This window comes from Corvus kubaryi, unplaced genomic scaffold, assembly GCF_017639235.1.
Source record: "Corvus kubaryi isolate FWS band 111438036 unplaced genomic scaffold, C.kubaryi_AGA036_p1.0 37308, whole genome shotgun sequence".
Classification (NCBI taxonomy): Eukaryota; Metazoa; Chordata; class Aves; order Passeriformes; family Corvidae; genus Corvus; species Corvus kubaryi.
The window spans coordinates 22,219,530-22,234,488 of NW_024581096.1; the positions used below are offsets into that span (position 1 = coordinate 22,219,530).

The window sequence follows — 14,959 nt, forward strand, 5'->3', positions numbered from 1 at the left end:
AGTGAAGTTGCTCAACAAGGCAAGCATATCTTGGAAGTAATCTTGTAGAGGGAAAGAAAACTAGTGTGATAAAACACAGGACTTACCTCAACTGAGTTAAATCGCAATTCAATATCACTCACAAACTCTTCAATCTTCATTGACTTTTCTTCCAGTGCTGTTAGCAGTTTGCTTAACTGATCCTGAAATTTAAAATGTTTCAGTAACTTAGGCAGGTTGTTTTATAAACTTTTTACACAGAATTTATTTTAGGTGAATATTTTCCTTTTGCCATGAGCCACCATTGGAACAATTGCTAAGTAAGTTCAAGTATCACCCTGGCTACAAAAACAAGCACAGAAATAGCAACTGGAACAGTCACAGAACTCTTTCCAAACCAAAAAAGTGAGCTCAGTTTGATAAGGTGCTGTGTCCATACAAGCTGTTGAATGGTATGAATTCCCATGCAGCTTTGCCAGAAAGTGAAGGTACTCAGAGCCTCATGAGTGTCCTTGAGAGATCACAGGAACAAGCCCATAAAAAGGAAGATAACAAAGGTAGTTGTGAGGGTAATAGATTGTACAGTGTCATGGCTTCTTAAATTACAATTTTAAAGATAGATATCTGTCTCTATATAGATCGATATATAGATAAATAGATATCCCTTTATGTATGTATATGTAAATAGATATCCCTGTATGTGTGTGTGTGTGTGTATATATATATATATATATATATATATAAAATTCCTATAAGCAAGAAATCATCAAAATCACTGATGGAGTTATGTGGAAACAAAGGCAGCCCAAGGCACAACAGGCATCCGAGACAACTCAGAACTTTTTCTTAGTCCTTCTTGACCTTTTATGAAAACAAGTTGTTCAACTGCTCTGGAGCAACTCATAATTTATAAAAATGCTTAGTTTTAATTTGATGGCATAAATCTAAAAGGAAGGTTGTCTTCCTTTGTAACAGCTTCTTATTATGGCAGAATTTTACAGCTAGATCTGTAGGAAAAAAGCACATGACTTTACATTAATTACAAATGTCACATTGGACAATACCATTGAAAGTTCACTTTAAAAATACTTAGGGCAAATCATCAAGACTTGGAAACAAATTTCTGTTTGCCAAGATGATCTATAAAACCTGACAGATGCCATCCATAGCTCATTTAATTTACTGTGAAGCTATGTTCTTACATTTTTCAAGCAACAATAATAAAAAATAATTAAAACAATTTTTTAAATCATGCAATAAGCATTTTGCTATCTTAATGTTTTCTCAGTAATTATACAGAAGTAACATGAGACATACAAATGCAGTCTCAAAGTAACCTGAGCCCTGAGTGTTAGAAATCATGTGAAGCCAAGCCTGTGTTGTAGCCAAATTTAATATTCGCTTCATGTCCATGCTCCACAGCCAGAGAATGATATCATGGGATGTTTATTTGCAGCTTAACTTGACTCGCTGTAATGCAGGTACATTTGAGGGGTAGCTGGGGTCTGTGACTTTGCTACTAACTTACTTGTGGCTTGTTATCACTGCTAAGTCAAGCATGAATGGCCATATATAAAAAGCAGCTCTACATCTGCACACCATGGAGATATTTTGCAAGTATTGATATTTGAAACTCTCACATTGACTCCTCCCACTTTTGATTTCTCTCTTCTGCATATGAGGTAACATAAAGATTACATAAATACTACCAATACAAGCTCTTCTGGAATTTCAGTGAAATGACATAAAATCTGTATTTCTTTCAAATGAAAATGTGCCAAGAAAGAGACCTCACCTTTCATTTGTCGCCAAGACTGTCACCTTTCACCTCACATTTACTGCGGTGAGAGTAAATAGCTGGTAACCAAGAAAGGAACACCTGTATGATATGTTCACTTGTACAGGAACAGATCTGATATGGGAGAAGTGAGCTATCACACTCATGTTGTTTTCACAAGTAGAACTTCACTTTAATGAAAATAGCTTCCATAGAAAAAGCATTTTCACTAGTATTGGTAGCAATGGACTAGCCTACCGAAATGGAGGGCATTTTATCTGTCTTTTAAGAGGGAGCAGCTTAGAGATAGTGGCAAGAAGTAGGACTTCATAAACTCCTACCTGTGCTGACACTACAAAGCTATTAGCACAGATCACAATGATTTGGGTTGGAAGGAGCCTTAAAGACCATGTAGTTCCAATTTCCTTGCCATGGGCAGGGACACATTCCATTAGACCAGGTTGCTCAGAGCCCCATCCAGCCTGGCCTTGAACACTTCCAGTGGTGGGGCATCCACAACTTCTCTGGACAACCTGTTCCACTGTCGCACCACCCTCACAGTGAAGAATTTTTTTCCTTATGTCTAACAAGAACCTGCCCCCTTTCAATTTAAAGACATTCCCCCTTGTCCTGTCAGTACCTGCTCTTGTTAAACATCCCTCTCCAGTTTAAGGCCGTCTTGCAGATGAAAATGAATGGAACAGAAAACAGGTTGGCACTTACACAAAATTGTGCAGTGTAATTTGTCTAACACCTCCCAGCAACCAACGCATGTAGGTGAGACAGGGAACTCTTTATGGTGATACTGGTCTCCACATATGGAGGCTTCTATACCTTGTCAAGTGAAGTGAGCTGCTGTTACTCAAGTTTTATTTTCATAGAAACAACGTTCTTCCCATTTCTCCCCCTACATATCAAAACCAGAACAAACTTACACAGATAAGAGGACTGAAAGATGAAAAGTCTGGTAACAACTATGTATAAACAAGGCCATTCAAGCTTCTGAATAAATTAAAACACCAGCTTGGCAAGCCTGGGACTCCAGAGAATACGTTAGTAAGATAGTCTCCCTTCAAGATCTCTAACAGGTGTTTAGGAATAGTTTGTATTTTATAGATACTGCAACTTGGCGTCTGGACTGCTCTTTGAAGCCTCTGCCCTTGACAATGCAAGAGGACTGAAAAAATTAGCCTTAGTAGCTCCTTTTCTTACCAGGATTAATTCTTACCTTCATCTTGGTTGCAGCATCATCTAGTGTTGTGACTTCATGGTCTTTATGCTCTCCAAAAAGCTTGTCAATAGCAGATATTGGGCATTTGCAGTGGTAACAGTAAGTGTCTGCTTGTGCTTTCTTCAGTTCTCTTTGTGGGCTTTCAACTTGAGGAATGTTCATTGCTGATTTTTCAGGATACATCACCACAAAGCCTGAATCTTCAAGCTCAACAGGTATTCTTTGTTCTGGCTCATTAACAAATTCATAACTATCAGCAGCATGATCAAAGGAGTCCCTGTCTTCAAATAATAGCTCCTCGTGTGTAAATTGAGACGATATTTCATCTTGCAAAAGCTCTTCTTGTGTAATCACATCATAGTCCATTGACTCAGCAAGATCTTCATAAACATCAGGGTGCTGCTCCTCTATTTGCAAGTCTGGATTCTCTGTTTGCCGAATGGTAGGGACACAGGACAGATGTTCCTGAGTATACTGATCATCTGCACTGTCTTCAGTGGGAGCCCTGACATACGGAACATACTTTTCCATTTGAGGAACTGCTGTTATATCTTGCCGTTCTTCCTGCTTAGTGCCAGCTTCTTGATACATGGCTCCCTGATAATCCACTCGTTGAGTGTATGCTTGTTGACTTGACTGCTCTGGAAACTCTTCAGTTGTTTCTACTGATACATTTTCTTCTTCTCTTTGTTCAGTGGTATCAGTTCTTACACCTGAAAGAACTGTTTTGCTTCCAAAAGGAATGGCATGCATTGGCTTGCAAACTGTTGCTTGAATGTTGCTGTCAACCTGAATTTTGTCTCTCTCCATAACACCTCTTTCTGACAGAACCTCAGGAAAATCACCAAATCCCTGCTCCTGCTTGTTCTCTGAACTCCAAACCAAAATTCCTCCACTAAAGGATTCATCTTCTGGTATCTGATCTTTTTGAGGCCCTATGGCCTTACTTGGAATTTCATCTTTAAGAATGTATTTTTCAAAATACATTCCAGTTCCATCATCTGTGTCTGAATTTCTACTAGGGAAAGACGCATTAGAATTACCACTTTCTTCATCAGAGGGAGTCTCATCCTTTGTCTTTTCTCCTACTGCTTCCGCATAGAGGTCCTTGTATAAAAATGACAGAGCAGGTGGCTCCTCTAAAAGCTCTGGGTTAACTGCAGCAACAGTGGTAGGGAACAAGAGAGATCGTTCTAGCACTCCTCCTTCTGAATCAAAGAGTGGGGTCCCTGGTGACTTCTGTTCTTCTACATTTGTAAAGCTTTTACTGCTAGAATCAACTGATTTCTGCAGTGGTAAAGGTCTTGAAGCCTCTGCATAGAACTGTGTTTTGCTTTCTCCTTTTATGGTACCATAAAAGACTTCATCCAGGTCCTCAAGCAAGGAAAACTCTTCCGAAGTATCTACCTCAGTACTTTCTTTAAAAGATTTGGCTTCTTCCATTGATTCATTAGGATCTTCTGTCACAGGAGACAATGAAATTTGTCTTTCAAATTGTGGCTGAATTGAGGATTTATCATCAATCAATGTGTATTTTTCAAAATAATCCATATCAGCAGTACCATTATTAGGATCCAGCATTGCATAATTATTGTTTTCTGGCAACAGGAGGTTTTCTTGTTGAGTTTCTCCAGTTTCCTCAACATCATCCTTTTTGACTGATTCTATTAGTTCATAGGTTTCAGTCTTTCCCAATACTGAGCTTTCTGAAATTTCTGTGGTTCTTCCAGAACTTAGGGCTGTCTGGCCATCATCACCTAATTTTCTTCTAAATGAAGTATTTGTTTCCAAGTATTCTAATTTATCAGGCATGTGTTTACTTTCTTCTTGATCAACAGAAGAAATATGTGTAGGTGCGTGAATATTGAGTATTTCATAACCTTCTGAAATGATATTAAATAGGTCTTTTTGTTCAGTAGTCTCTGGAGTATGCTGACTGTCTTCTACAGCACTTGCATGTTGCATTTTTTCCTCTTCTCTCAGGTAATGTTCAGGCACTTCAGACATTTTTCCTACCTCCAGGTGTTGCATTGCTTCAATTTTTGTCGGGATTGAAGTACTAGTTTCATGGTCCAGAAGTTTATCTGGACCTTGATTATCCCCTACCAGAGATGGTAAATCATACCTTTGCGTTTTGGGACTAGTGTCTGAGGACTTCCTGGGAGGAAATTTATTTGACGCTGATTCAGAAACTCTAAATCTATGTCTCTTAGTCTCTGTAGTCCCATGAACTGTAAGTTCTGTATCACTTCCAGCTGGGAATTGTTTTGATCCAAAATCAGAAGCTTCATTTGGAGAAAGCTGAATTCCTTGTGAGTCTGTATCCACAGCCCCTATTGGACTAGCTGAGCGAGCTTTCACCTCTTCTACCAGCCAGCTAGCCAGCCCAAAAGATGGAGTATCTGGTTTCTGCTTTTCTTCAGAACTGGAGCTAAGGGACTTAATCTCTGCTGAAGAAGGGCTGCCCCATTCACCAGAATAATGCTGAGTTTTGTGTCTCACAGTTTCATGAACAAGGTCTGATGAAACTGCTCCCAGATGCTCCAAGGTTATATGCTTTTGGTCTTCAAAACATTGCATTTCACATCTATGCCCTCCTTCAGTATAAAGGCCTGAAGCTTTGCTAGATTGCTTTCCAAGCATGTCTGCTACATCAGATAAAGATGGTGGGGTATTTTGTTTCTCTTCATCATCAGTGAAAGCCACTGATACTGACTTTTCAAGTTCTGACTTTCCTGGAAATTTATGAAAAGATTGAGATGACTCTGATGACACTGCTTGCTGGTCTGCTACACCGGTCACCTTTGACTCTGTGCTCACTGACCTTGGCACTGTCTGTACATCGGGTTGCATTTCTTGTTCATATTGCTCAGTAGTGAATTTGGGGGAACTTCTTAGTTGGTCTGGAGACAAATATATGGTGTCCAACAAACGAGATTCTAGCTGGTCTTGGTCTTGCACTCGAGACATACTCTCCAAGTGCACTGTCATCAAGCTTGCTGTTTCAGGTGAACTGAGCTGAATTTTTTGCAGTTGTTTTTCATTGTGTGGTGGAATTACATCTTCACACTCTGATTGTATGGGCTGGGTAATAAGTGGCTGCATATTTTGCTTTTCTTGTTCAGCAAGGGACCGTGTGGGAACCAAGTATTCAGAGACTGGTTTTGAATAAGGTGGAACTTCTTGCTGACATGTTTCGTCAGCTGAATAAAATGGAACTGAAGGTTTAGACTGCAGTTTTGAAGGTACAGTCAAGTAATCTTGACTTTCCAGAGTGTCTGTCTTATCTGTAGAATATGATAAATTTAGTTGTTCAGATTCCAATTGTATAGCTGTGTGAAAGTAATGTGGAGTCTGTTCTCTCTCAGCTTCAGCCAAAATTTCACATTCAACCTCAGACTCTGCAGCTACAGGCAAACATAGAAGACTTTCTGTATTCTCTGCTTTTCTTGCAAAAAAGGATCCTGGCTCAGGCTGGGCAGTTTCTGAGTGCTCTGTTTTACAGCGGGAGTAAGATGTTTCTAAATGTTTGGGGGATGAGCCTCCAGTTAGAGGTGAAGATTTTGGACTTCCTTCAGGGCTTATTTCAGAAACAGTGTGTGAAGCACCCAAAGGTACAGACACTGTTTGTTCAGTAAGAGATGAATATGGTTGAATTTTGTGGCTGTCTGCTTCCTCAGTGGAAAATGATAAATTTTGTTGTTCACTTTCCAGCTGAGCACTTGAAGATGAAGGAACACCAGTGTCTCGCTTCTGTGAATGTCCTGCTCTCAGTGGGGGCATTTCATGCTTTTCTGCTTTGTCAATAGGACTTAATAAATCTGATTGTTTGAAGGCTGGTTGTGCAGTTCCCTGCTCCTCGGTCCTGACAAAGGTATGTGATACAGAAGGTGTTTCCGGCTGCTCTGTTTCAACCTCAGAGGACTGCAGACTAACACATGGCTGTTCAGGTTGGACCCCATCCCTCCACTTTGTTTCACCAGTGAAATATCCTATCTCTGGATGCTCCAGCTGGGCAGTCTGTGGTTGCTCTGCCTTGCCATAGGAGTATGATAAATCTAGTGGCTTTATTCCGTGAGTCTCTGCTTTGCCAAGAGAGTATGACAAATCTGGATGTTTTGAATTCAGCTGTTCTGGTTGCAACTGCTCTGATTTTCCTGTGGAATACAAAAAATCAGAAGGCGTGAACTCTGCTTGTGCAGTGTCCTGTTTTTGTGTTTTGCCAGAGGAATAGAAGAAGTTTGGGAATTCCCCTTCCACTGGGAATGTATTTCGTTGCTGTTCCATGCCACGAGGACTTGAAAACACTGGTTGTTTCAATTTTAGTTGTACTATTTCCTCTGGCTGTAATGTATAGGTTCCCCTCTCCTGTTTGACCTCCAGCTGTGCACTTTGTTTTTCTTCACTAACAGAAGAGGACAAATCCATGTGCAGTACTTTGCCTGTGGCCTCCATGACATTTGAATGTTCAGACTCTGGTAGGGCAGCCCATGATGGCTTTGTTTTGACAAATGAATGCAACAAACTCTGTTCTTTCAACTCTGGCTGTGTTGTTTTATGAGGTTCTGCTGTGCCAACAGAGAAGGACAAATCTGCATATTGTGATTTTGCTTGGGATTTTTGCAGTCCTTCTGTTTCCTCCATAGAGCACTGCAGCTCAGGGTGTTCTGCCTGCATTTGTGCATCTTTCCATTGTTCTGCTTTACTGAGAGAGGATGAAAACTCATTTGTCTGTTCTTTCTCTGGTTGAATCTTTTCTTGCTGCACTGTGCCAGTGGAATGAAATAAATCCAGGCACTCCAAATCCTCATCAGCAATTTGAGTTTGCTGTGTTTCACCAACTGAACATGATAAATCCATTATTTCTGCCTCTGGCTGTATGATTTCGTGGTGTTCTAGTCTGCCAGCAGATAAATCCGAATGGTGTGATTTTGCATTTAAAGTTTCTTGTTCTGCCTCACTAAGAGAATGACATAATTCTGAATGTCCCAATTCTGTCCGTGCTTTCTCGCCTTGTGCAGCTTTTTTGAAAGAATGCAAGAAGGCTGCCTTCTCCTCTTCAGCAGTTTGTCCTTTCTCTGTTGTGCCAGGCCAAGATGACAGATCTGATTTTTCTAACACTGGTTGTGCAGTTCCTTGTGGCTTTTCTTTGTCAATGGAATGCAATGAATCAGGATGCTTTGCCTCTGCTTTTAGCATTTCTCTTTGCTCCATTTCTCCACTCTGGGATGGTGTATCCAGAGCTCTTTGTTTCTCCTTTGCAGCTTGTGGATGCTCTGCTCTGCAGACAGACAGTTCCTTTTTAGAGCATTCCACAGTTGTGTGCTCTCTCCCTTGTTTCCCCACTTCCGTGGCCAGGGGTGCCCAGCTTGCATAGCCTGGCTCCAGCTGTGCAGGTGGGAGTTGCTCCATTTTGTCATGACTATACAATGCACCTGGCTCTTCCAATCCCAGCTGGATTGTTTCCTGCACCTTGCTGAGGGAACGTGCTAGACCAGGGTGTTCAGATTTCAGCTGTGATGTTTGTAGCCCTTCAACTTTGAAAACAGAGTAAGGCAGATCAGGATGTTCCTGCCCCGGTTCTGCCATTTCTGTTTCCTCTGCTGTACCCACAGAAGGTGACAAATGTGAAAATTCCTCTTCTGGCTGAACTGTTACCTCTTCCATTTGTCCAAAGGGATAAGTTTGCTCTGTTTCCTGATGTACTCTTCGTTGTACTTCTGTGTTGTCCAGAGGAGATACCACACCAGTGTGCTCTGTCTCTGGTGGTGTAATTTCATCATCTGGGCTATCAATGGAAAATGATAAATCTGGTTGTTCCAAGCCCTCCTGGGTACGTTCTAAAGTTCTATGTTCTATGTTATCAGGAGGATGTGGTAACTTTTCTTGCTCTAACTGCTGCTTTGTGGCTTTCTGCTGTTTTTCTCTGCCAAAAGAAAGTTTTCTGTGTTTTTGATCCAATGGTGCTACTTCTTCCTGGCTTGTCTCACCAGTGGAATGTGACAAATCAGGATGCTTCATTTCCCACGGTGCAATTTCTGGATGTTTTGACTCTATTTGTGCAGTTGCTGGAGAAGCTCTTTTTCTAGCTACTTTAGGCAATTCTTGATGTTTAGACTCAAACTTTGGAGTTGATTGTTCTTTGCCTTCACCAAAGGAAAATGATAAATCTGAATATTTTGAATCCATTTGTGGAGTTTCTTGCAGGTTTCCTTGGACATCAGAACATGACAGATTTGGGTATTGAGATTCTACTTCCATACTTTTATCTTGTGCTGCTTCACTCAGGCTTCCTTGTGAATCCAAATGTTCTGATTTTTGCTGAGTTTCTCCCATGGAGTATGAGAGCTCTGGATGTCCTGACTCCTGTTCTACAATGTCACCTTGTTTTGATTCACCACTGTCACATGAAAAAGCTGGATGTTCCATCATTACTTGTTCAGTGGTTCGTTGCTTCAAATGGAGTGGTAAGGTTGGGGTTTTCAACATTTTTTCTTGATTATGAGAGGAACATGTCAAATCTGAATATTCTGAAGTTATTTCCATTTCCAGTGGAGCTTCTTTTTCACTGGAAGAAGGCAAAAATGTTTGCTCTAGCTCTGGATGTACTATTTCTTGTTGCTGTGATTCGTATTGTATGATTTCCTTCTCTGTTTCTGAACTTACATAAAACGTTTTTTCTGGATATGCTGTCTCTGTTTGCATTTCTTCTTCCATTTGCTTACTGAAGGAATATGGCAAAGATGGATGCACTAACCCTGGTCGAGCTATTTGTGCCAAATTAATTTGGTCTATAACCTGTGACTCCTCTTTACCCAGGCTTTCTGAAATATCTGAATACTCTGTTTCCATTTGCACAGCTTCTTGTCGATCTGTTTCCTGCTGTTTCACCTCTCTTTGTACTGTATCTTGTTCCATTCTGCCAAAGGACCATGAAACATCTGGCTGGGGCACGGTCAGTGGTGGTGTTTCCTGTTGCTGAGTACCAGCAGCGGAACAGGAAGGAAAAGACTGCTCCTGCTCCATTTGTGGCATTTCCCAGGGCTTTGCTCTGTCAATCAGTTGTGACCCCAAAGTTTCTGACTCCACTCCTTTTTGCATGACTTCTCCAGTGATAAATGATAAATCCTTCTTTTCTGAAACTACTTGTACATTTTCATGTTGCTCTGCTTCACTAGTGAAACATGATGGCTCTGAACCTTCAACGTTTCTTTGTACAGCTTCTTGTACCGTTTCTCCGTGGGAATACAGTGAATCAGTTTGTTCCAGCTTTGGTTGCAATTTTTGATGTTCTGTTTTGCCAGTGGAAGATGTTGTCTCTGGCTGTTCCACCTTCAGTTGTGAAGTTTTACGTTCCTGTTCTTTTCTGGTAGAATGTGGCCAAACTGGATGCTCTGACTGCAGCCGAGTAGTTTCTCCTTGCATTGCCATGGCAGAGGAATCCAGCTTACCTCCAGACTGTGAATCCTGCTGTGGCTGTTCTCTTTTGTCACTTTGTGACAGTTCTTGCTCCTTTGTTTCATTCATGGAATATGGTAAATCTGAAAATGCTGTTTCCAGATACCCTGTTTGTTGTGTCTCAGCCCTTCCGGTGGAATCAAATATATCTGAATGTGCCAACTGGATTTCTGTACTGTTTTCTTTCTCTGCTTCCTCCATCAAAGATGATAAATCTGAATGTACCACTGCAAGCTCTTCTTTTTCTTCTTGTTTATCTTCTTCAGACTGTTCCAGTTCAAAAGAACTGAATGCTTGGTTTTCTGTTTCTTCCATGGAAAGCAAAACACAATCCATTTCCAGCTGTGCACTTTGCATTTCCTTGACTACTTCCTTGGTTAAAGAAGATTCTGGATGACCCATCTCCAGCTGTGCACTCTCTGATTCCACCATTTCTTCTCTGGAATATGATAGATCTGAGTGCTCTGTCTCCAGCTGTGCACTTTGCAATTCCTCCACTTCTTCCCTAGAAAAACAAGAGTCTGGATGACCCATCTCCAGCTGTGCACTCTCTGATTCCACCATTTCTTCTCTGGAATATGATAGATCTGAGTGCTCTGTCTCCAGCTGTGCACTTTGCAGTTCTTCCACTTCTTCCCTAGAAAAACAAGAGTCTGGATGACCCATCTCCAGCTGTGCACTCTCTGATTCCAACGTTTCTTCTCTGGAATATGATAGATCTGAATGCTCTGTCTCCAGCTGTACACTATCTGATTCTTCCATTTCTTCCCTGGAAAAAGAAAAGTCTGGATGCTCCATCTCCAGCTGTGCATGCTCTCGTTCTTTTGTTTCTTCCTTGGAAGAAAATTCTGGATGTTCTGTCTCCAGTTGTGATGTCCCTAATTTCTCAGTTTCTTTTGTGGAAAAAAGCAATTCTGGATAGTCTGTATCCAGTATTGCACTCTCTGATCCCTCTGTTTCTTCCTTGGAATATGAGAAATCTGGAAGTTCTGTCTCTAGCTGTGCACTTCCTGGTTCCTCTATTTCTTCCCTGGAAAAGGAGAAGTCTGGATGCTCCATCTCCATCTGTTCACCCTTCAATTCCTCTGTTTCTTCATTGGGAGAAGAGAATTCCAGATGCTCTGTCTCCATCTGTGTTGTCTCTGATTCTCCAGTTTCTTCGTTGGAATATGAGAGGTCTGGATGTTCCATCTTCATTTGCCCACCTTCTGCTTGTTTGTTTTCTTCAATGGAAAAATCAGAGTGATCGAAATCTACTGCTTTATTTATAGCTGAAGTTTTCTGTGTTTCTTCTGTTTCTGTATGAGTAGGATATGAAATGCTGAAATATTTGGAATCTATATTCTCAGGAATTGGTGGTTTAAATTTAATTCCTTGCTTATCTGTTTCCTGAAGGGAAAAGTCTTGTTCAGACTTTGTTTGGTTCTCCAAATGAACACTTTGAGTTTCTGAGGGTGGGATCTTTTGACCCTCTTCTCTTTCAGCTGAATACATTGGACCTGAACTCTCTGACTCTGGCAGTGCAGTTGTTGATGATGGACACTTGGTTTCTTGCTTCTCTGTTTCATTTCCAGAATATCTTAAAAGCTCATGTTCAGACTCAGATTGTGGAGTTTCTGATGACTGAGGAATAATATCTTCCTGTCTTATTTCAGTTAGAGTGGAATATTTGGATTTAGCTGATGGATCATCAGGTAAGTAAGGCTTCTCTGTTTCCCTCTCAGGATGTTCTGATGTGGATTCTGTAGGTAAAATATGCTGGGAGCGTGGTCTATCTAGTTCATTAACAAAATCTGCTGAAACAGACTGTGATGCAGAAATGGGCTGAACTTCCTGCTTCTTCACTTCATCCAGATGATCTGATGCTGTCAGCAGGGGTTGGTCTGGCTTCTTGTTTGCGTTTTCAGCTGAGGGAAGCAGCACTTGTTTCTCATCAGACTTGAGTGACATGGAGGTTGTTGACTCTGTTATTGATGTTTTGGCCACAGGTGAATGACTTTGCTGCTTCCTGGCTTCTTCTTCATTCTTCAGCAAGTGTCCTGAAACCTGATTTGGAGTCTCCAAAAGAGGTTGTCTGTCTTTTCTTTCTTCATGTTGAAGAGTTGATTCTTTAATTTTATAAGATTCAGTATTTTCAGATGAAATGTAATTTTTCTTAGTAAGCTGTTTTTCAAGAGGTGGTGTTGGTGAAGAAAAGCTTTGATTTGCTTCTTCTGTGAGTTGTTGTCTTTGTTTCCTTCTTCTCTCAGAAGGTGTTTCAAGAATTTTACTTCTTGCTCCCTGAAAATGTTTTGGATGTGTTGCTTCTGAGAGTGAACCGAACTTCTGCAGCCTTTCTTTTACTGATGTTTCAAGGAACTTTTCAGAATCTCCTGAAGCTGAGCTACTTCTCCGGCTTCTGTTTTTCTCCAGTGTTTCAGGGGCTGGCCCAGTCCCTCCAAAAATTGAGTTGAACAGCTGGATTCTAGCTTGTACTGGTCCTCCAAGAATTGGACCAACTTTCTTCAGTCTGCTCTCCCTAAATATTGATCTTATTGGAGCACGTTTTACGGGCTCTTCTGCGATATTCTCTAGATCTTCTTTGTTGTCCAACATTTCCTCATCTGTGTCTTGTGCTTCCACCTGCTCTACATTCAACATGGAGGCCTGCACATCTCCTAGAACAGTTCTTGGTTCTTGCCTCTGCATTCCAGAAGAGTCACGTTTTTTATTGCTCTGGCCTCCCTTCTGTCTTGTAGCCATCGGCACCCTGTTTGAAGATTTGCGTGTCCTTTTCCGAACAATCTTGCCTTCATCCATTATAAAGATAACTTTTCCTGGAGGAGAACCTACTGGTGAACTTTCCATACTGTAAAGATCAGAAGCTGTACTAGTTTCTGAGGTCCAGGGAGTAGAACATCTGCTCGAGTTGGTTTCCCAGGTTATTCCACTGTCTTCACTTTGGCATGTTACCATAGAAAAGGAAGGGTTAGTCATGATGTACTGCAGCTTGGGTTTCACATCTTCACTTTGGATAAGGTCTTTTAAACTACAAACAAAAGAAGAAATAACAAAAAAAGCTGTAAAAACACACAACAAATTAAATTATTGCAGGAAAATGTCGAACTTTTTCATTAAAGCAAAAATAGTTTTCAAAGTTGTAAAAATACTGCATAAGCATAAATTTTGAAGTACAAGCATAAGAAAAGTCATATTTCATCTCACAACTATATTTTAGATGTATTTGTGTAAAACTGCATGTTGCAAGGTTAGTTCAATGAAGGCGAGGTGTTTAAATGATCTTGACAATGCAGGAAGAACAGTCTTTCATCTGACCTTGTTTTGCCTGTGTGAGATTGAGCTGATTCTGGGGCTATTCTCCAGGGTGTGTTTATCTCACAGTATAAATTAAACCTTTCATTAAACACTTCAAAGATACTGTCAGTGCTTTAATAGCACCCACACTTGCTTTGCGCAAGTGTGAATGATTATACAATGCTCAAAGCAGCAGTGTCTATCCACTAGTTTGTTACTGTCTTCTCATATGTTTCATCCTCTAAGCACTCTAGATATTTAACAAAGTAATTTAGAATACATTCAACACTAAAATATACTGACATCTCCCCAAATGAAGCTGCAGTGTTTCATAAAGCTAGTTTTAAACCTTATGATGTGTAATCAATACACTATCATATGCTGCAACCAAATTTCTCAGCTAAAAAAGTAAAAATGCTAGATAAAAGCTTTTCTGAGAAGTTTTAGAAAACTTCAAATTCTTCAAAGTCTTCAAATTAAGAGTGTAAAGATTAGCGAAAGCAATTAAAAGAAAATGTGTAGAGCATTTAGTATTTTTAGGGTTGCAATATTTATCAAAAAAAACCACAGAAAAGGTGATCAAAACTCAACCCCAATATTTCCTGAGTAGACAGTAGTTCATTTATGGAAATTTGTAGCTGATGGAAAGAAAGGCAGAGTATCTATTGGACAAGCCATAGCCTTCAGTAGAGCAGAATCAGTGAAGTCTCTGTCACGCCCATGGAAGAACACACATCTATGGATATACAACATCCTGCTTCCACTGAACAGAGGGAAGGGTCACTTTCCCCTTGATTAGCATAAAGCATTTCAGCTAAAGTGAAGAAATCTAGCTACTGACCAGGGACCAGAGAAGCAGAACCCATCTGACCAACTGCCAGAGGCTGTGGCCCAGCACCACCCAGGTGCCGGAGATAACTGCAGGCTGCAGAGGCACGGGGACACCCCTGAGGAGCAGGTGGCACGGCGCCAGAGGGTGCCACGCATCAGTCAGAAGGCAGAGGTCTTTGAAGGAGGAGAAGAAATCCTGTGGAAAGTCATAACCACTTCATCAAGCAAACTCTCTGGACTGTAAGTTTTTTGTAAAGGACACTTGGTGAAACTGCTCAGTACCTAACAGAAACAGAAACATAATCCTGCTACTGGCAGTGTTGCCCTTACCTTTCCATGAATTTGCTTCCCAGAGCCCAGAAAAAGAAGGGCTGTGCTGGGCTGGTCCA

General features: G+C 40.9%; 1 protein-coding gene across 3 annotated transcripts in view; it reads right to left on the minus strand.

Annotated features, from left to right (window-relative positions):
• CMYA5 (cardiomyopathy associated 5) overlaps positions 1-14,959 on the minus strand; it is a 47,022-nt gene that overhangs the window by 25,050 nt on the left and 7,013 nt on the right. For all 3 annotated transcript variants that reach the window (XR_006016192.1, XM_042028857.1, XM_042028858.1), the window contains exons 2-3: positions 2,985-13,473; positions 87-182 (exon numbers count right to left, since the gene is read on the minus strand). Coding sequence is in view for 2 of the 3 variants with exons in the window: in XM_042028857.1 (XP_041884791.1) it covers positions 87-182; positions 2,985-13,473 (10,585 nt within the window). In the remaining variant the exon portion in view is untranslated. The remainder of the gene's footprint in view (positions 1-86; positions 183-2,984; positions 13,474-14,959) is intronic.